This window comes from Lonchura striata, chromosome 2 (genome assembly GCF_050655825.1).
Source record: "Lonchura striata isolate lonStrDom1 chromosome 2, ASM5065582v1, whole genome shotgun sequence".
Taxonomy (NCBI): Eukaryota; Metazoa; Chordata; class Aves; order Passeriformes; family Estrildidae; genus Lonchura; species Lonchura striata.
Genome location: NC_140704.1, coordinates 120,614,064 through 120,635,351, shown reverse-complemented (window position 1 = coordinate 120,635,351; position 21,288 = coordinate 120,614,064). Strand labels below are relative to the sequence as shown.

Here is a 21,288-nt window from a genome sequence, read left to right as displayed (position 1 = left end):
TTCCTTGTAAGTTGTACATGTTAATTTTCCTCCTTGCCTCACATTGCTGCCAGTGTTAAGGACTTGGACAAAAACCCCGGGGTACACCAGAGCTTACAGCAGTTGAAGTACATTGTGCATCTGAAAAGCTATGGAGTGGAAAGGAACAAGTGGGAGATTTTGTTTTCCATCCATGTAGAGCTTTAAATGCTAGAATAAATCAAGATGGATACTTGGTCTGGACTATTGTTCACCAACAGTCACTGAATTTTCAGCAAGTGGTGGCTGCAAACTGCCCAGTAAATCCAGCTAGGGATAGCACACAAATAAGCCTGAAAGCCTTCACTAGCATAGCTCAGATGGTGGAGGATCTACTGCACTCCTAGAAAAGAGGCTGTAGTGGCTGATAGCACACATCACTCTTTTCTGGTCAGAAGTGGTCTTTCAATAGGAAAAGGGCCTCTAATATCAGTAGAACAATCTTCTGAATGCATGGTGTCCAAATCAAACTTTTCCCATTTTTTAATGGGCAAGATGAGCTGTTTTTCCAGCTAAATCAGCAATAATGTGAGGCTGATTGAATTGTTCCCATTTCATGGGAGTTCAGAAGGTGTACAAGTGGCAGTAAAATCAAGCTTGATCTTTTGGTCTGATTCTTCAGTGCCAGTGTGAACAAAGGGCAACATAGCACTTCATGCTCAAGGTAAGCCCTGTTCCTCTGATGTAAAGAGGGAGAAAATTATTTCCTAAATATTTACCTTTCAATCTGAGAGAAAAAACACCCCTCATTGTCACTGCGAAAGTAAGTATTGAGGGTCTCTGTACATCTTGTACACCAAAGAGAGTCCTTTTGACTACATCCAAAGGAGGATGCCTTTTGTAATGAGTTACTTTAGCTGAAAATAAACAGCATTTCCAATTAGAAAAGACACTGTTGTGAATTTGGTGATGAGGGAAGTTATGGAGCTGATCACAAAACCTTGCTTAGGGCAATGGATGCTTTGTGTTATTTGGCTGAGAGCGGTTGTGCCTCTCCATCCATCTCTCCTCCTCCATCCAAACTAACCACCACCCCATTGCCATCACAACCACATCCAACACAGCTGTCTCTTCTGTGAGGCCAGCAGCAGCAGCCAGCTCACAAGTGTGCCTTGCAAGAGAGGGAGGATGTATGTAAAACATATTCTGTGGAGACACAGAATCAGCACGGCCAATGAATTTTGTGATTTTCAAATATTCTCTTAAAGACAGTGCATTAAGTTCCTGTGATATTGCATGGGAGCTTGGCTTTTATTCCAATGGGGAGAAATTTTTCCAGCATTCATGGCAGCAAACAAAGTCTTGAAGACATTAACTGCAAGCACCTCAAAGACTCAAAACCTAGACTGCAAATGCAAAGTAAAGGTTTTAAATTTTTTGTTTGCACTTCCATGTCTGTTAAAAAAATGTATCCATGGGTCTAAGGAGATAAAAGAAATGCGGAGTGTGGGGTTTTTGGAAGTTTTCAGAGGGACACAGTAAGTGTCTTATGAAGCAGCTGCCTAGTCTGACAGTCTCTTGCCCACCTGGAGGAGAGGACCTGCTGTGAGCTTCCCATGCACTCCTCAAAGAAAGCCAGGTAGAACGCAGCAGTAGAGGGAGGGGTCTGGATGAAACTCTCTCCCCTTTGATTCCTGTGGTTTGTGCAGGACTCCTGCAAAGTTGAAAAGCACTGGGGAAGACTGTGGTTTTCTTCCAGAGCACAGCTGGGGAATTCAGGGGTCTTTTGCTGTTCCTGGTTTTTGGTCACAGGAGTAACAGTGCTGTAGTCCACCTTCCATCTCATGGTCACAGTCACTGGTTTCCTGGACACCAGGACACCAAGGAGGGTGTGTGAGGCTGCTCAGGGGAATGGAGAAAAAGATTCTCCCCTCCCTGCTCTTCCCATCAGCAGTGTTCACTCCAGCATTACAAAAGGAAAAATTGACCTTCAGCTCAGCAGCTCCTGCCCCCATGCACCAGGCCTTCAACTCTGTCCTCTGCAAAAGAGTTGACAGTGCCTCTTAGGAGTAGGTGATAGATCAGTGGGGATGACTGAATGCTCCATGATTTTGATCCACCAAACTCTGCTATGGTCATGCTTAGATAAGCACAGAGAGAAACACTGTCAGTTTTCCAATGAATTTCAGAATTTACTACATTTTTACTAGCATCTTGTTTGCTTGAATATGTTTATTTTTATCCCTCAGGCAAATATTTCTGCCTCCTGTGAACCTTTCATGTAAATCAACAGAGGCATTTGGCAAGCTATATCAAAACTGCAGCTTTACATATCACTGAAGCGGAAAATAAATGGAAATAATTGCTGATGTCTCCAAGTACAGATTTGTTTCACAATGAAATGTGTAGTTTAGAGTGGGCGGGCAGTATATATCTAATGATTTCCTGTTAACTTATATAGCATTGGCTCAGACATTTTTATTTCATTCCAGGATTAGTTTTTTCCCTCTTTTGGGGGAGATCAGGGACAGATAGTGGCTGTTTGTTTGCTCATTTTAACCATATTGAACAGAATCAGGACTTCAGTTAGTTGATAAACTACTTCTTAACAGGAAGCTTATGTTTCATGTGTTGCTGTGGAACTAATTTACATCATTCTCACAGTGAACAAAAAACCCACCCAACTAACCAAACAAAAAAAAAAAACCAAAACTGAACCAAAAAAAGGAGAGATGGCATTAACTGTTCTGCTTCACAAAATGTCACACCATGGCAGCGTAACAATACTCCAGCTTGTGAAGCTCTGCTGTGCTTCAATGATTGGAGAAATACAAGGGAAAAGTCAGCTCATGACTGAAAGTACAAAAAGGCAGATAAAAAGAAAATGACAAATAATTTTCAAGTTGATGGTTTTCTGCATTTAGCATGTTCAAAGAGCATTATGAATCTTTTAGAGGATGCAAGATCTGCTTCACATGCAACAACAGCTGAATGGCAAAGAAATCAGAAGGGTTGAAAGTCTTCACCTATGTCACATCTTCCAAATTTGTCCCTACTGAGGTGGCAGGTTTCTCAAAAGGATATAATCTATGCAGAAATCAACAGATGTTTCATTGTTAGTGAAATGTTTCCTGCCAAGAATTATTTCACGTCTTAGGGTGCCAACCAGCCCAGATCAAAGAGGTCTGCCTTGAAAACACAGCCCTGCTGGGGAGAGGTGGCATGGAGCTGCTCTCTGGGCTTGGACACCACTTCCCAAATACACAAATATACAAAACAAAGGAGACAACGATTTTTGCCTGTGGTTACCACAATCAGGTTTGTTTTGCTGGTGACATAATTGAGCATTCATTGCACTGAAACATTTGATTGCTTGCCCCTGTTTATGCCAGAGGCATGGATATTTACTCACCAGTCCAGGGCAATTTGAGCAGACCCAGTTCTGAGACACTGCTCTGAGGGGAGACTTCAGCCTGACAACAAACTATTCTGAAGTGCCTTTAATTCCTGTATTTATTTTCAACAATGTGAGTGTCCAATGAAACACTCTGCTGTTGAAAGCTAATTTCTTAAAAAAATCATGTTCTGGTGTTATTACAGAATTTGTGCCATGTAAAACTTCCAATTAAAAAAAAATCATCAGATTACTAATTTGAAAAATCTCCTATAAGCATGCAAGCTTATTTCCTGACTTTTTCTTTCGTTCTGTCTAAAACTGACATTTTACAAATGTACTTTCTGCATAGGCTACAAAGCAAAGGAATGCACTACTACAAAGGGTCATTCTGTTCTTTTTTTCCCTCCTGTATATACACACAAAGCTGGGCAATCCTTAGAGGAGATACCAAATAAATTTACTCAAGCTAATAACAATGTTCACTTACTTTGCTAATTTAACAAACATTTTTGAGCTAATTTGCCTAGAATATCTTTGCAAAATAAATAAGCTCAAAGTAGTGAAAGAGTCAAAATAAAATACTTCAAATTTGAAATAATTTTACCACAGATGACAGGAATTTACTGGTAAAGTTATTTATACATTCTCAGGCAATACTGTTCAGGTGTAACATCTCTGGAACAGAGACAAATCTAAGTTATTTTCATTGTCATTTAAGATAGTTCAAATGGAAGGTATTTGCCTTGCTCACTCAACCTAGTGGGTAAAAGGTCTAGCTCTTTAAATGCTGTTGTTCCAGGTTCAGAGTAGAGAGGCTATAAAACAGGGGTGCTTCATTAAAATACCATAGCTGGCACCTCTCAGAGGCACAGGAAAGGAATATTCACTGAGTAAGTAACACATTATAAATTATAATTGAGATTCAATTCTCCCAGGGAGAAGAGATGGTAACTTGTCATTTGAAGTGTTGTGAGCTTCTGAGAGAGGACCAGGAGTTTAGAGGGTATAATGATATCATTAAGAAATGCCCTTGCAAAGTAAGCAAAATTATACTGTGCTGTTTCTTGAAAACCACAGGAACTCTTTATTGTTCTGTCAGCAGCAGTTCAAAGAGCTATGTGACCCCATTAACATTCATTCAGGCATGTATAACAAATTGGAGGGGGGAAATTTCTTGAATAGTTAATTATATTTTGTGTGCTTGAATACCTAACACTGTTAGCCATAAGAGCTCAGCATCATAGAATACACACCTTGCACACCTGGTTTACCTCACAGCTTTATTTTTCTTTTAATATTTGGAAGAGAAAGCAGTATCAAAGGTAGAGGAATAGCTGGGAGGTTGGAAAGTGGAAAAGTAGATAATGGTAGCTGATTTGATGGCTGTGGTTGAACTTCTCCAGTATTTGCAGCAACTATTATAAGATGATGAGAAAATCCTTTGAACACCCATATCCAGGTCAGATAGGAATATGTGGGGTGATGCACTATAAACATAAGCCAGAATCTTGCAGGGAAACTGAGTTGATCTCACTTTTGATAAGACACAGCTTTTCTGGTCAAAGTATTTAATTATTTATTTATTTTTGTGTGAAAGTTGTTCCAGAAGCTCTTTCACACACAGTGGCAAATTGCTACAGTCCCCTATGCTGCAGTGAACATGGACTTAGTAAAGCAAAGACAGTGGCCAGCAACAGAAACTGAAGTTTGCCTGGTTGGTTTTGAATGCAAAAGTTTGGTTTCTTTGTTTTTTTCTTAGAGAGAATGATTGGTAGATATTGTCTCCAATGTTAACAGGAAGCCCACATACAGTGATTAATTAAGTCAGAAGCTTTATCTGTACCAATTAATTAAGTTTAATTCCACTGCAGATTCAGGAATCCTTATCTCTTCAAGGACTGTCTCCTTGCAGCTTTCCTTGCACTTAGCAATGAGATTGATAAATTATATGATAAAGGCAAGGACCATCACACAGAGTTTAATGCTGTCTGTGCTATACTGAGGAGATGTTGTTTCCTCAGAATTCAATTCAGGTTCTCTGTACTTCTAAGGAGCACCAAACAAAGTTAGGATTGTGAGTGTGACTCTTCAGGAAACTTCACACAGAAGTTGGACCAGGACCCTTTGTAGCAGCTGCAGGTGTCCATTTACATAAACATTCCCACCAAGCCACAGGAAACCATTTCTTCCAGATACTGGGCATACATCTCCTGAGCACATTTACTAATTCAAAGATGCTTCTAAATTCTCTTGGAAAATAGAAGAATAAAATTTATCTTACCCTATACACCTAGGCAAGCTTGCATTCTATTTTCAGTTCACTGAAATTTCTGTTTTCCTCTGTTATTGTTACACAGCCACCAAGTACTTTGGTCATCACATATATATTCATACTTCTGCCTTTCTTCCGCAAAACTGTCAATCTAATGACCTTCTAAATGTATCTGCTATTTGAAGAATATTTGCATTGTAATTATACTTGTGTTAGCTATGTTGTTTCTGTGCTGCATTTTTATTGCATGTAGATTGGAGTTGGTCAGAAAATCTCCTCTGAAATGGAAATTATTTTTATTACCCTTTGGCCTTGCTGATTCCACTGCAAACAGTTTGTAACAGTGGGAGTGTGCTCAGACTGAAAATCAGAATGTACATTCGAATGTTCTAATGCTCTTATATGTCTACCAGAAAGGGATGAAAAACACATCCTGAGCTAATAATGGGAAGTTCTGAATTACAGGGAAGTAGAACTACTGGATGAATTTCTCCTGAAATGTTTTTTTTTTCCTCAGAAAATGTCCATTTGCTGAAACCAAAGCTTAGTGGGGGCAAGGGATAGAGATGAGGGGAGAAGGAAATACGTTGAATATTTCTCTTGATGTTTTCAACATTTCTTGGAAGACTGTGGTGTTTGAGGTTGACATTTTTGCATCAAGAAACTCCTGCTATTCAGAAATGCTTGTTTAATTGTAAGGTTCCACATGGTTAGGAAGAGACATAAACGTATTTGAGAACAAAATGGAGTTATTCAATATCACTAGGTAAATGTTCTTACTGATGTAAGGAGTTTCCAAAAAGTGCTCAGACATTGAGGGACATCTTATGCAAGCCTAGAAATCTCTTTTAAAGTGGAAAATCACTTTCTGATGTGGTTTAATAGGGATGGAATTACAGCCTCCATCAAGACAATGATAAAAGTTCCCTTTGCATCAGCTGGGACTTCACCTCAAACTTACTGAAAGCACTGCAGTCTCTTTTGACCATGTTGATCATACACATATTCACCATACAAATATGTATGACCATACAAATATGTATAACCATACAAATATGTATGACCATACAAGTTTTGAGGGATTTATAGGCTTCTCTGTTGAGGAGAAGATAATAATACATGAGGCTTTAAAGAAAATTGTTATGTGTGTAGAGAAGTCCTAGTTTTCCACACATAATCAAGTCAAACAACAAGTAGGAAAATGTTTCTTCAAATCATTGCCTTTCTGCAGAATTTTAAAGTATTTCTGACAACGGCTTTTTGTTAGAAACTTGCACCAGAAATTACCTTGCTAAGAGGAGCAGAATGAACACAGAGTCCTGCCAAGAGCTCTCTCCTGCCTCTGTGTGAGCTGAGCTGCTGGGTCTTCCACAGCAGCAGTCAGGGAACCACAGCCAGTTCCATGTCCTTGAAGGCATGTGCTAAAGACAGGGCTGTGAGCCAGAGGTGTAAAGGAACAGCTGATCTTTTACTGCCACAGCTGTCTTCCCAGGAGACATAAATTTCAGTTCTGCAGTTGTTAGTGAAGGCTCCAGCATGAGTCCTCTCCTAGAGAGACCCAAGTCCTTACCTGCCTGTGCTCAGGGATAATCTATGCTGCTGTGTACAGTCATATCAGGGTGATGACTCCTCCTGCTCTGACTCCCTCCATCTCCCTATACACATGTACCTCCATTGCCACCCCAAATCTCAAACAAAATAGCACCTATTTCAACTCTGTTGTCACACAGCTCTCACTGAACTATCGCTGTTCCTTTGTCTCTTTATGATCTACTCTTGTATAAGCAATCTCTTTTATATTTTTGCATAATCATTGTGTATATTTGTCACAGCAAGAAATTACCTGCAAGTAAATACTCTCTTCAAGCAGCATTCACTCGTTTCCCATGCTAAAAAGGAGAAAGCTTTTGGAGTTGTAAAAAAATGTTAAACATATTACAGATGCATCATTCCTAAAATCTTATGAAATTATGAATGACAGGGATAATGTAAATTAATGCAAATATTTTAGACCATGTTCATATTTTATGAGAGAAAGAAACATTCAACACATAACATGATCTTTTTATGCATATGTTGGTGGGAAGGTTTGAGCATGACTGGTGTTAGCTCTAGGCTACTTTTTTACTGTCTCCCACTAAGAAACAGCTACTTTTTGTTCAAGGCAGACTTACTGCAATAAACTTTCACATTTCCTTGCTGGGACTGAAAGAGCATTTTCTTTCTTTCTAGTGCTTATCAGCAACTTGGTGAGATCTTTATTAAAATGTAATAACTGGCATTAAAAAAGACTTTCCATTTAACATATGCAGCTTGTCCTTTACTTACAGCCAAAAGCCTCAAAGCATCCAACTGATAAACATGGCAGGGCTGATCAATTCTACTAAGCATTTAATTCCAATTTTCAAGTGAAAAATGTGAGTTTACAGCCTGCTATCCTTTGCTTTTTCCTTGTTCCAGTCAGCTCCCTAGAGATGACAGACACACAATGAACATAGGCCTTCTTTTGGAGAGAGAAAATTCTGTTTATCTACCTTTTTAAATATAAAATGAGTCAGTCCCTCTTCTCATCTCCTTTAATTTCAAAGGCTCCCTCACTGGCAGCTCAGAGAGTACTCACTCTACATAACACAACAGCTGCTGGAGACAGATAGCATGAACATTTCTGGAATGATTCAAACTGACCTTCTTTCAATGGATACTAAATGTTCATCATTAGCTGTGGCTTCATGTTCCAATATGGGTCTCTAACATGAGGCACATTCTAATACTGAGGGAAAAGGGAACAAGGTAAACAGATTTGGGAACTTTTGAGGCAGCCTTTAATGAAAAAAAAATTGTATGCTTTTGATGTGTACATATTGCAAATTATTTCATTCAAATACTTGTGTATATATGCAGTCTGATGTCTCATATTAGTAGTGGACTTGAAACCAAGACAGGTTTTTTGCTACATATGTTTAGGAAACAGAATATCCAATTGCAAATTAAAGCATCTGATAAATTCTGATCTTGAGGCACTTTCCAGTTGCTGAAGATCATTAGGACTTGAAGCTGTCTCATTTTAAGAACAGCTCACTCATTCTTACTGGGAGGTCTCTATTTCCTTCACAGACCAGATTTGCAGGTCCCATTCTGTAGGTTAACCCATGCTTATATAGTTCATATTGCCCCTATGAAAATAAGCTTGAGTTACTAACAAATCTTCTAGGTCACTAATAGGGACTCTTTGGGAAGCTGCAACATACCTTTGGACACATGAACACACTGTAATTACAGCACAGGAACATCCTGCTTTTATATTCTGAGGAAATAATTTGTCCTCTGGTAGGACACTACTAAAGGTACAGTTATCCATCTTCTAGGACCCAGCCTAGAATATGCCCTTTTCTTCAATTTCTCTATCCTGGGGAAGATAATGGCAAGGCTTTTGCAGAAATCCAAAATCTAAGTGCTTCCTTTTTTACTAACTTTTTACTAATCTTTAAGTTCTGGACATAAATATGCAAAAAGTGTCTGCCTTCAGGTGGGTTTCTTTCTAACAGGGGAAGGGAAAGAGGGACAGAATCTCAGCTGCCACAAATCATTATTTCTCTGCAGATGTGCACAAAACCACAGCCAGTTACACTGTTCCAGCAACTGGCCTCAGCTCTCTGCTCACTTTTGTCGACATGAAAAACTGAGGAGAAGCCAAACAATTGAATGAGCAACTTTTGAATCTGCTGTCAGTCTCCAAGAGATAAACCCTAAAATCTACACTTAGGGACTTTTTATATGAGGTGCTAAGGGGTTTTTTTGGGTTATCCTTGTGCAAGCCAGTGAAATCATGAGCCTGTAAATGATTTTCTTTGCATAGTTTCTGGCACTGAGGATTTTATCTGCTCTGACTTCAGTACGCAATGACAGAGCTCTGTCTGTCTATTAATATGACCTGTTATAAATACCTGTGGAGACATAATAGCATCATAGAATATTTATAGCACAGGCAGACTAAACTTTACACTACAGATTTCTAGAGAAAGGCTGAGTGTTCCTCAGCTTGTTACAATGACAATTCTCACTCACTCTAAATGTTCAAGCAGTAGCAATGTTATGTTCAGAAACTCTGTGGCAAGAGGAGTTTTATCTTATACTCTTTATGCCAGGCATCTGATACCCTACACCCTTCACATGACTCATAAAGAATTCCACTGGAAGTACTTAGGCAAAGAGATCACATTTACCTTGGGTTTCAGAATACAAATATGTTTAAGCAAGGAAGAGTCAGTTCCTTGCTCCAGTCTGGAGACTCCAGCACAGTCTGGGCTGGTGAAGGAGGAATCAAGTTTTCAGGTCAGAGGGCTTGGTGAAGTCTCCAGATGCTGAAGGACTGTTCAGATACCCAGTTTGACCATAACAAATATTAAATTATGCCCATTAAGCCATGTCATGCTGCCCTGAAATACTGTTCCATTACCTCCACTTGATTTCAAACTTCAAAAAGCAAGAAATACTAACAATTAAGGCAGAAATTAAATGCTTTTTACCACTCATAATGAAATAGATTATGAAATATTTTGATTCCCAGATTAAAATTATTGAAACAAACATACGTCCAAATAATTTTGGAAATCTATTCCACTGTAATAATGCTATTCTAAAAATACAATATAGTTCCAGAAGTTTTTACCAGGTCTAAAGAATCATCTTTTTCAGTAAGATATGGAGAAAAAAGTATACAAAAATATTACACATTTGGTATAATATTGGACTGCATTTCTTTCCTTCAAGATCTACATTCTCCTTCACTTTTGAGCTTTTTTTTTTAATTATAGCTCTTCCTTCTCAAGCACAATATGCAAAACATTTGATTGTATAAGTAAGTGCCAAAAGACAAGTAATTTGCTATTATAATTTAACTGACATTAGTATTATTGTCCTACAAAATTACAGTAGGAGGAAATTTAAAAAAAATTAAATCTATTGCTCATGCTAAAGATCAAAATGCTTCATAAAATTCTAAACAGGCTGAGTTTTTAATAATCTGGCATCTCATTCTAGATTTTGAAGTGGAATAATCTCCAATAATATCTAAACAAACCTGTTAGCTTGATTTTCTGATTTCATCTAAACATTAATGCTGTTCTATAACATTAGCAAATGTACCTTTGACAATTTTCTAAGAGAATCTTATGCAATTTTCCCTTATTTGAGGATTTTATTTTAAGATTTTTATAAGTACTAGTATCTCATCAAAGTGTTCTTAAGTCAAGCATCATTGATTTTCGTTCATTTTTCCTCTTCTCACAGAAATACCAGCTTGAAATTTTTTGCTGGATTATGCTAAACTGAAGGTAATTTAAAGAAATTTAATTGTTCTCCTAATGTCCTTTGTTTGTCAAATCTTCTGTCAAGTTATTGCCCATGAAACTCTGGAGTCAAATTCCTGTTTGCAGATCTCAGTTGTTCCCTCTTGTTACTGCTGCTCAATGCAATGATTGTGAAATTTGAATCAAAACCCTATTGAACTCTAAAGATCATTCCTGAAGTGATTCATCATTGTCACAAAGTAGGAATATGGTTTATTTCTTCAGAGTCACTGTAATCACATTTGAGTACAGCTGTGTGACACAACTATCAAAGAAAGAATACATCTGGGCAATAACCATTCACCCTGTTTCTTGTTTTTCTACCTTGAGACAACCTTGGGGCACATTACCTGTTTGGTAAGGCAGTGCTAGGTACTCTGGAGTGCAAACCTATCTTCAGGTCAGTTTTGAATCCAATTTGGTGATTTGCATCATAAGGCACTCAGCTTGGTCTTGGCAGACCATGGCCTTCCGTCTTGGCTTTCAGCAAAGAAATGGCAGGCAAGGTCAAACCTTCTGCTGTTTTGAAGGTTTTGGAAGATTTCTGGATGCTATTTGGAAGTTATTGCATTTCAATTCAGAGTATTGGCTGGGGGAATTTTTAAATTGCTATGTGCATGCACATACACAAACTGCAGTACATAGCTCTGGTGCTGGATAAGGCAGGAACAGAGACTGTTTCTTTATACTCATTGGTGTACCACAAAATCAGAAGTCCTGTCTGGGGGCCAACCAACTACATTCTCAGAGCAGAAACCAACCAGCCATAAATTAAGAAAATGTCTGGGCTTCACTGGACATGAAGGCTGTGTTCATTGTAACACTTCAGCCTTGGTTTCCAGGATTATTAGAGGCTTTGACTGCAGTGGTCAGTAGCAAACATCCTGTGTACTGTGACCATTTCTTACATGCTTCACCTGCATCACTAGTGTTACATGGGTTTCTGACCTTTGCTGTTGGACTCTGATGCTTCTATTCTGTTATGTAAAGTGCCAAAAGATTGGTCTCTGGTTAACTTTAGCCACAATTAAATTTTGTCTACTATCATAAGATAATTGTAAGCTCAGCATGATGCACAAGGAACTGTGGTTTCACAGACAAAGAAAGCAGAAAGAAAAACATTCTGTGAAGGGGTAAAGCTGTTCACAGTAAAAGAATGAAGATTAGAAGTGAAAACTCACTAATTTATTGGCAAAATAGATTTATTTTACACACATCTCTTTCTCCACCTTTCCATCCACACGAAAATCTTGTGTTTAATGCGTTAAAATTCAACATATCTGTAAGGTCTAGGAAGGAGTACAGCATGAGCTCAAAGCATACAGTGGCAATTGCCTTGTGCTAAAACATCAGAGCTTGTTAATCAGAGATGGCTTAGGTGCTACAAAGACATTTTTAAAAGTAATTGTATATTTCAGAACTTGATGGTCTGAGACACTGAATGACAGTATAAAAAAACTATAGGAAAATGTTTCCACTATGGCATTGAAATTGCCATTACATAGGGAGAGGCTGAAAGTTCCTGGCACAAATAGCAACATATGGGTTCAGAGAAATTGTAAGGAGAGAAACATTTTCCTTCCATCTACTTAATTAGACTTACACAGGACTTAATATAACCCAAAATCTCTTCACAGAAAGGAGGACTGAGATAGCCATGTAATCTGCCTGCTTTTATTTCTGGGCATCATCATCTCATAGGAGCAGGACCTAACTTTTTTACTTTCAGTGACCACCAATGCAGGGACTCTTTCTAAAGTATGTAGGTCTTGTCTGCATTTCAACTACATTTCACATAAATTTTACATTAGGATGGAACTAGTTCTTTTAAAATAATAATAGAACAAAATCTCAATGAAGGGACTTTGACAGCAACGGTGAGAGCCAAACCCCCCCACCCCCCCAAACTAAAAAGCCTCCAACATCATTGTATACTAAATATGTGCTTTATAAGCATGAATGTCTTGCTTCTAAAACTGGTGAAAAGGAATGCAGCATTCACAACTTCTACTACTCCTACTACTCACAAAGCCAGTGGTTAGCTAAGTTTAGGACACGTTATCCCAGTTTGTACTTTCAGAGAGAGTCATTTTTACTAATCCTAGAGAAGACAACAATAACTCAACTTCAAATAGAAAACAAAATGCACATGCATGCTTGGGTAAGGCAGCCTCCTTCAATTGCACAGCACAGGATGTCAGGATAATGACAGAATTATAAAATCAACTTTGGTACTCCCAGGCTTCAGTACTTCCAGTTTTTCTGCTGACAAATGCAAACAAACTGGAGGCATACAACTTGGCAGTGCCATGGCCAGAAATTGGATGGGATAAAGGCTGGACTGGCCTCATACTGAATAGGTGGAAAAGCTAAATTTGGACAGGCACAAAGATATTTTGCTAGAATTTTATTTACTTATGAATATCACTTGGCTTTATCTTCCTTCTGACTAGAAGTTTTTTTGAACCAGAGAATGTTACTCTGTATGAAGTGATAGTATCTGCAGGAGAAAATAAGGTATTTTCTTAAGGATTAATTGCACAGCTTGACTTTATAATTTGTTAGAATAGATGAAAATTCTTCACAAAGGGAAACACAGGCTTAAAACTGCTGGCAGATTTTTCTACCTCATTTTTGAATAATAAAACAAAGCAGACACAATCATTATCTACTTGTAGATAATTTGATAGTCAAAAAATTAGTTTAACAAATTGTTCCTTCTGGTATGTAAGTTAAAATAAAAATGAACACACCAGAGAGAATTTTTCTTGAGGTGTTTATGACAACAGGATATCTGGTAAGTACTAAGCAAGAAAAAAACAATTACTTATCTCTTCTTTTAAATATGTAGCTGCATGAAAACATGGTCCTTAAGCAAGCTGGTAGAAGACTGAAGTCATTCTTGCTTTGAGCAGGGAGTCAGACAAAGTGATTTCCAGCTCTCTTTCCAACTTAAACAGCCCTTGGATTTTATCAAATGCCCTCAAAATAGTAAGGTTATGTAAAAAATCCTTCTCAGGTCTAACACCAGAGATGGGCTTGGACTTTAGTGGAAGGGGCTGAAGTGCTTTCTAAGCACCATAGTTTATCCTCATCCTCAGGTTGGCCTATCAGACCCCAGCTGCCTTGTCCTCACTTCCCACCCAACCCTGTAACAGCATATGGTTTTAGCTTGGTCCTGTTTATCTGCAAGCACCAAGTGGATGTGCAGCCCCTCAACAGTCCGAACCACAAAGTAACAGGATGCTGTGTGACAAATGAAGGCAGTCAGAATGAGGTTACAACAGGGAGCCTGTCCCTCCTCTTCCTCATTTCCATCCTACTCAAACGCATCCCCATAAACACAGCAGCACTCTTCCATCTGCCGAGGGAGCTGCTCTCATCTCCTGCTACCCTCCCTCTGCATACACATGTGCTTGCATGTGGACTGCACACTCCAGAAGGCAGACACTGGTGGATTCTAATTCCCCTGAATTCTCTCATGGATTAAACTGCAAATCTTTAACCCTCCTTCTTAATGCTGTGGTAAGTAACACACGTACTGGCTACATTGATTTACAGCTGAAATAAAAGTGAAAGACAGACAAAACTAGATGTCTGAAAATCAATCTATGCAGCAAGTGGATGGAACATTAAAGCATTCTGGATTATTTTCTCCTCCCTTCACTTTGCCCAGGGCCTAATGAAGCAAAATCACTGTCTGCAGCAATAAAGGTTGCAGGTACATGTGTTACCCTCCACCTACCTGTAACCCTTCAATGGCCAGTTTGAGGATAGATGGTGTAAGCTTGGAGGCTTGCTTGAAGGAGAAGTTGCTCCAGTCTATAATTAGAATGAAGCCATTTATCTGAAGCTCCTGATCTTCAATGAGCACTTCCAAGGAAAGTAGAATAGCCCGAAGGATATCTATAAAGGAGTTCCTAAAGCAAAAGCAGAAAAAAAAATCAATGGCTGCAGTTTCTTCAAATCTCAAGATACTCAGTTTTGCTATGGGTGGGGCATGAGTGAGGGACAGGTATTTATTCTGGTAGAAATATCTGAAAAAGGGTTGTTTCAGAGGTGTCGTTAAAGAGCTTCTGCTCCAAAACTGCTTGGTGTGATAAATCCTGCTCACTGATGGATAAAATAAACACTGAATGAGATCTCCTGAATTTTGCTAGCAGTCCATGCAATGGATTTTAACTAAGCTGCATTGAGAAATTATTTATCTGTGATGAAATGAAAAAAATCAAGCTATCAATTTAAATCCTTTCTCATTTGGATATACCTTACCAGTTTGTCTCTCTTCTTCTTACCAGATTTTTGTTTCCCTTATTTTCAGAAAGGGAAATAAATCAGTACAATATTAATAGAAAAGATATCATGCAACTACATTCTGTGCCTTCCTGCTTGAGTGTAGAGAATGATCCAAGGCTTTACACAATACAGTTTGAAAGTTTTCTTATTTTTGCAAACCAAATGCAACATGAAAAATGGCTACATACACTCACAATGAGAGCTCTTTATTAATTATCAGCTACAGTAGGCTGGCCACAAGGCTTCCCTCAGGTCTGGGAGAATAATTCAAAACCTTGGAGGGCGTGAAGCATATAAAGAGTAAAAGAGAGAGAAGAAAGTGCTGAAATGTTTTCTTTAATGTGAGAGTCTGCTCTGGGAAGCCTGGGTTCGCTCACTACTTCCATTTCCTTACTACTTCCATTTCACAAAAGCAAGACTTGGATACTTTAATGACGAGTCTATACTTATACCCAAGTAAGCTGAATTAGGTGCTCTCCTCTTCTGTCCTTCTCATTATGATGATTTACAAACAATACATTCTATTCGAGAGCAACAAACAAAGCTTCACAAAGTGTGGCTTAACCTTGTGTAAAATGAAATTGTAATATATTGCTAGTGCAATCTGCTTTACCTCAGCATAATTCTCAAGTTTTCTTGAGTCCTGAGGTCCTTTACAAGGAAGATTCATACCATGTTCTCCCATGGAGATTTTAATTTAGTTATTTTCTGCTGCTTTCATCAATTTAAAACAAATCTTCCCAAACCTTCAAGAGTATTGTTTCAAATTCTGCCTGAGAGAAAAAAACATATGTGCAGTCAAAACAAATTTCTCTACCATAGGTCTCTACCCCTGAATGAAATCAACACATGTTAAATTTCTATTAAAAGTAAATGGTGAAGTGTCCTCTGATTCTTTCTGTTTTCTCTCAATAGGTTTTGGGTGGAAATATACGTTCCTTCTCTAAAGACCTGATCCCTTGTAAAAGCTGGTTCTGCACTCTGCCTTTCTGCAAAAATTAGAAGATTCTCTGAAGTATTGGGGCAATAAATTGAGCTTATTGAGCTTAAAGACACCTAATATTGTTCTTGCTGCATACCAAGTCACTCCTCCCTAATTTACAGTTACAGGACAACCTTGACCTTTTCAATTCTTATAGGGAAGCTCTGCTAAACAGCTAAAAGAAGGAGTATTTCCTTAGCAATGTCAGGTGAAAGCATACTGATTGGATTGGCAATTGGCACGTACTTTAAGTCTAAATTTATTTTGAAAAACTGTAATATACTACCTACTGCTTAGCTGAAATGGTGATGACTTCCAAGCAGCAGCATCAGATAACCATACTTGGTGAAAAACCCCAAATATAACCTGTCCTAGGGTGACTTTATAATGCTTGTATCCTCAGTTATCTGTTCTGTTTACGCTGGATATTAAGTTATGCACCTTTAAGATTTGTTCCAAGAGCAAAGAGGGAGAAAGGAATTGTAGAGTTTGTTTTCAGAACTGCACTCACTCCTCCACATTCTGTTTTGTCTGCAGCATGGATGGACAGTGGGAGAGATCTCTCCTTTGATTTTTAGTTAGTTTTTAGCTAGCTGAGGCAGTGAAGTTCCCTGGACTGTGTTTTTTTTTCTTTTTCTTGGAACTGTTCAAACCTGCTCTGAACTGAAAACCCAGAAGAACACTGGGAGCTCTCACCTGTGGCCCACAGGGGCCTGGGACATTTCCAGTGCTGGAGGGACTGATGGAGACTGAGTGAGCCAACTTACAGAGCCCACAAAAGGACTCTCTGAATTTGTCATCTCTTCAGAACAGCAAGAGGTTCTATTTTTAACATTATTCATTTTTTATGCATGTGAATACTTTGCTTGTTAAATAAACAGGGATTTTTTCCACTTTTCTCCAAGAAAATCTTTCTCTAAACAAGTTAGGGGAAGGACAGCTTGAATCTGCTTTCTAGAGGAACCATTTGGAATTTTCTTAACAAATTTGCCCTAAACCAGGACATATCCCTAAACCATATCTATGTAATATATCCTACACTATCCCAGCATCCTCTTTCAGGGTGGTCAGCCTTCTACAAGAACTGCTCCATGGAAACTCCCAGACATGTGCAGTGGCTCCAAAGGTGCCCTCACACACATGTCAGCCTTCTTTGCACTCTTGTTGGCATCAATTCAAAATTATATCATTGACTGACTACATTGGGGAAGACGGAATAATCATGACCTCAATCCCACAGCTGCAAAACCTAGAATGAACTGGATGTTTTTTATCAACAAAGATGTGAAAACATGGACACATTGTGACAAAGGAAGGTTTTATTCTTCATGTGGGGGAAGAAGTCATCTTAAGAGTACATTCAAACTAATATTCATGATCCTGATAGCACTGATGATTTTAAAGTCTGTGTAATGATTCCAGTGGGACTGTCTGGAAACGGTGGATACAAAACATCTTCTGTAATCCACTCAAGCTCTAAATACAATGGAAATATTTCAGTGCAAAATCTTCCCCTCGGATTTTGTGCTGCGGAATTCCAGTCTTTGTCTGAATGTCTACATAAATTGTCAATTTATTGAGGAGTTACTCACCTCTACTTTCCTATACTTCCAGTAGAAATTATTTACCTGAGAGATATGGCACTCAATTTTCTTAGTTTGCAACTAATCTGGCTGTCCCTGCCTACATCCCTCCTTTCTCTATGTCTTTGCAATTTAAAGACATGGTATAGTATAGGAAATAACTCAGAGTGAACACAAAGATGTTTTTCTGATGAGTACAGGGAGACATGAAAGCAGCATATAAGTCCTGCAGGTGGGTTGTTTGCAAACACACTATTCTGTGAATGCAGAGGCTGGATAGAAATCAGAAAGTGCCACTTGAGTCTTAAGCCCTCTGCTCTCTAGTCTTGGGGCTTTGAGACAAATCATTCAGCTGTGTGACTGATTTGCATCCAAATCATTTTCTATGCATGAACACAGAACCACTTTTTATTACTCCATCACTTTTGTTCCTTTGCTTAATGTTCCCTTCCCCTCCTCCAACTCCCCTCCTCACCAGTTTAACCTTCTCACACAGAAAAAAATGTGAAATAAATTACAATTGCACAAAGGGAAATGTGTAAGGTCCTGTAAGGATTCAGCATGGAGCCACTAATGAGTTACAAAAGATTTGCACCAGCCCCAGAAAGAGAAAAAGGAGGAGAGAGGGAGTGTGCCTATCTGCCTTGGATGAATGGAAAGGTACCACAAAAGAGACTTTTCAAATACCCTTTGGAAAATGGGAAGTTAGCCCAGAATAAGCTAGTGGTAAGGAACAATAATGTAACACAAAAAAATGAAGATGATTTAGCTGAGGGATTTGGTGGGGAGATTAGCCAAAGGCATAGCATGAAAATAAATAAGAAGAAATTACTTAATTATAAGAGGTGTAAGCAGGCTGTGAGAGAACCAGAAGGCTCAGTGGAGTACTAGGGTGCAATGGGAACAATTAAAGGGGATAAAGACATTGCAAGGAAATTAAATGCTCTATTTGCATCTATCTGGCACCAGTCATTTTGAGGAGATACATGGATAACAAAGCTGAGGCACTGTTGGAAAATAAGGGGTCAACTAAGACATACTGAAAGAAAGTGATATATTTTGGAGAAGATAGCATCAGTAAATCTTTTGACATTACTCCTGAAAAACTAAGCACAGGCATGCTAGTGAAATTAATTGGATTATTCAGCTAGTTAAATGTACAAATGTACAGAAGTACTGGCAGCTGAAGCCATTAATATTGTCTGGTAGTAAGCAAAAACAGTCACTACAAATCCTGACAAGACAGCAGACTAAACAATTTGGACCAGTGCCGTTATCTTGGCAGTTGCAGATAATTCAGCTTAATATCCCTAAGTTAATATGAAGTAAGAGCCTCTCTTCTCTAATACTAAAAAGGTATTTTTTAGTATTATTAGTATTAAAAGCTCCATTACATTTGGCAAGTTGCAAACATGGCATAGATACAAATCAAGTAAGAGACCATATCTTACTTTGTTCCCTCCATACACAAAAAATCACCAAGAGAACAAAAATGCATATTTGGCTTCTAAGTGGGGAGAGCTGACACTGCCCTGCAAGAAGGATTATCAGTGAGAGTAAAATACAGAAGGGGAAGCAGGAAGAAGGACCAGAAACACATCTTCATGTTGCCCCAAATTATTTGAGCTAGTCCAAGTTCAAGAAGCTGGTTGCATGTCAAATCCTATGTTTAGTTTTGTGTCCCTCACTAGAAGGACACTGAGGTGTGGAGCAGGTCTACAGAAGGGTAATGGCACTGGTGAAGTGTCTGAACCACAGATCTTGTGAGGAGTGGCTGAGGGAGCTGAAGGTGTTTAGCCTGGAGAAAAGGAGGTTCTTGGGAGATCTTACCACTCTCTACAACTGCCTGAAAAGTGGTGTCAAGATGAGCGTTGGTCTCTTCTCTCAGGTGACATGTGACAGAACAAGAGACCTTAATTTGTTCCAGGAGAGGTTTTTATTAGATATTAGGAGGAGCTTTTTCACTGAGAAGACATGTAGATGTGGCACTAAGGGGTATGGTTTAGTGGTGGACTTGGCAGAGTTGGGTCAACAGCTGGACTTGATGATCTTAAAGGACTTTTCCAGCCTAAATGATTCCATGAGTCTATGAAAAGCTTAGAAAGGGAGACATGAGCATTACAGCAGACCCATGTAGGTAGACAAGGACAACCCAGGAAGGCACATTTTTAATTGTTCCAAATCACAGCCGAGGTATGTTATTCATAAAATATGAATAAAACAAAGCCCCTGGAATCCAGTCAACAGTGGCCTTTGAAAAGCTGTTTGTAAGTCATATGAAGTCATTTATTTAATCAGATTAAATTCTCCTTTCTGCTCATGAAGTAATGATAAGAGAGCCCCCAACTTCCATTGTTGTATTCTTGGAAAACATCTGTGGTTTTTTATGTGCATATTTATTTTAGAGAATTAAACCTTACCCCTACTAAAATCAGTACCAGAAATTATTAACACACAGACCTTGAGGATACATGTCTTGATTCAAATTCATGATCCTGAGTAACTACCCTGCCTGTCTGACATCAGAGGGAAATGACAATCACTCTAGGTGCTGCAAGACCTGATCTTCACAGCTTATCACTTTTGGTAAGGAAAGGTCTCTCATATGAACCATGCACGATTCAGGGCAGCCCTTGACTTAAAGAATAATCAGGAAAAATTAGTTCACAATTAAGAATTACAAATTAACATGGTGGCTCACTTGATTAATTCTGTACTAGAGAAGATGAAGTCAAACAGAGAAGCTCACAACTGAGCCATGCACTGAAGAGGGTTTGTCTCTGTCTGAGGTCTGAATGGCACATGTATGTGCAGAAATTAGCAAGGCTTGCCTGCAATTCAAGGAAATGTGTTGCATTAACAGCAAATGTTCACAATGAATATTTTGACCTGCTGTAGGTAACTTTCTTAATGGAATAATTCAAAGCCATATAAACTTGTTAACTGAAAGAAATATGAGTAATTCACTGACATGCAAACTGGAAAAATTATTACACAAAAAATATAAGGGCAATTTTCTTATTTTGTGGGGCACCAAACCCTTCTTTGTCATGCCCAAGCTAAATTACGTTTTTTTTTCATTTCCCTGTCAAAACAGAATACATGCACAGGAAACTCCCACTGAGTAAAACATGGGTTGCATTAAGTTAATGTCAGAGCTCCAAATTAATTCTTCTGTCACATCCAGTGTAGCTATCTTTGGTTGCTCAGTATGTCATCTTCAAACAAGCATCTCCCCTATTTTGTAATGAAAATATAGCAAGTTTTTCCCCACAGCATCTGTGTCATTCTATAAATAAAATTCAGAAGTAACTTTACATCCATGACAACAGACTGGATAGATAGGTGTTCTTTTTTTCAGAAAAGGAAAAGGTGTTTTTTTCTTCAGAAGTGTTTAGTCCAGCAATGCATTGGGTGTTGGAAAGAATAGCACAGACTAAGCTGATCTGTAT

At 38.6% G+C, this 21,288-nt stretch overlaps 1 protein-coding gene across 1 annotated transcript in view; it reads right to left on the bottom strand.

Annotated features, from left to right (window-relative positions):
- CLVS1 (clavesin 1) overlaps positions 1–21,288 on the bottom strand; it is a 98,134-nt gene that overhangs the window by 49,347 nt on the left and 27,499 nt on the right. The window contains exon 3 of the mRNA XM_021555646.4: positions 14,721–14,895. Coding sequence (XP_021411321.1) covers positions 14,721–14,895 — 175 coding nt within the window. The remainder of the gene's footprint in view (positions 1–14,720; positions 14,896–21,288) is intronic.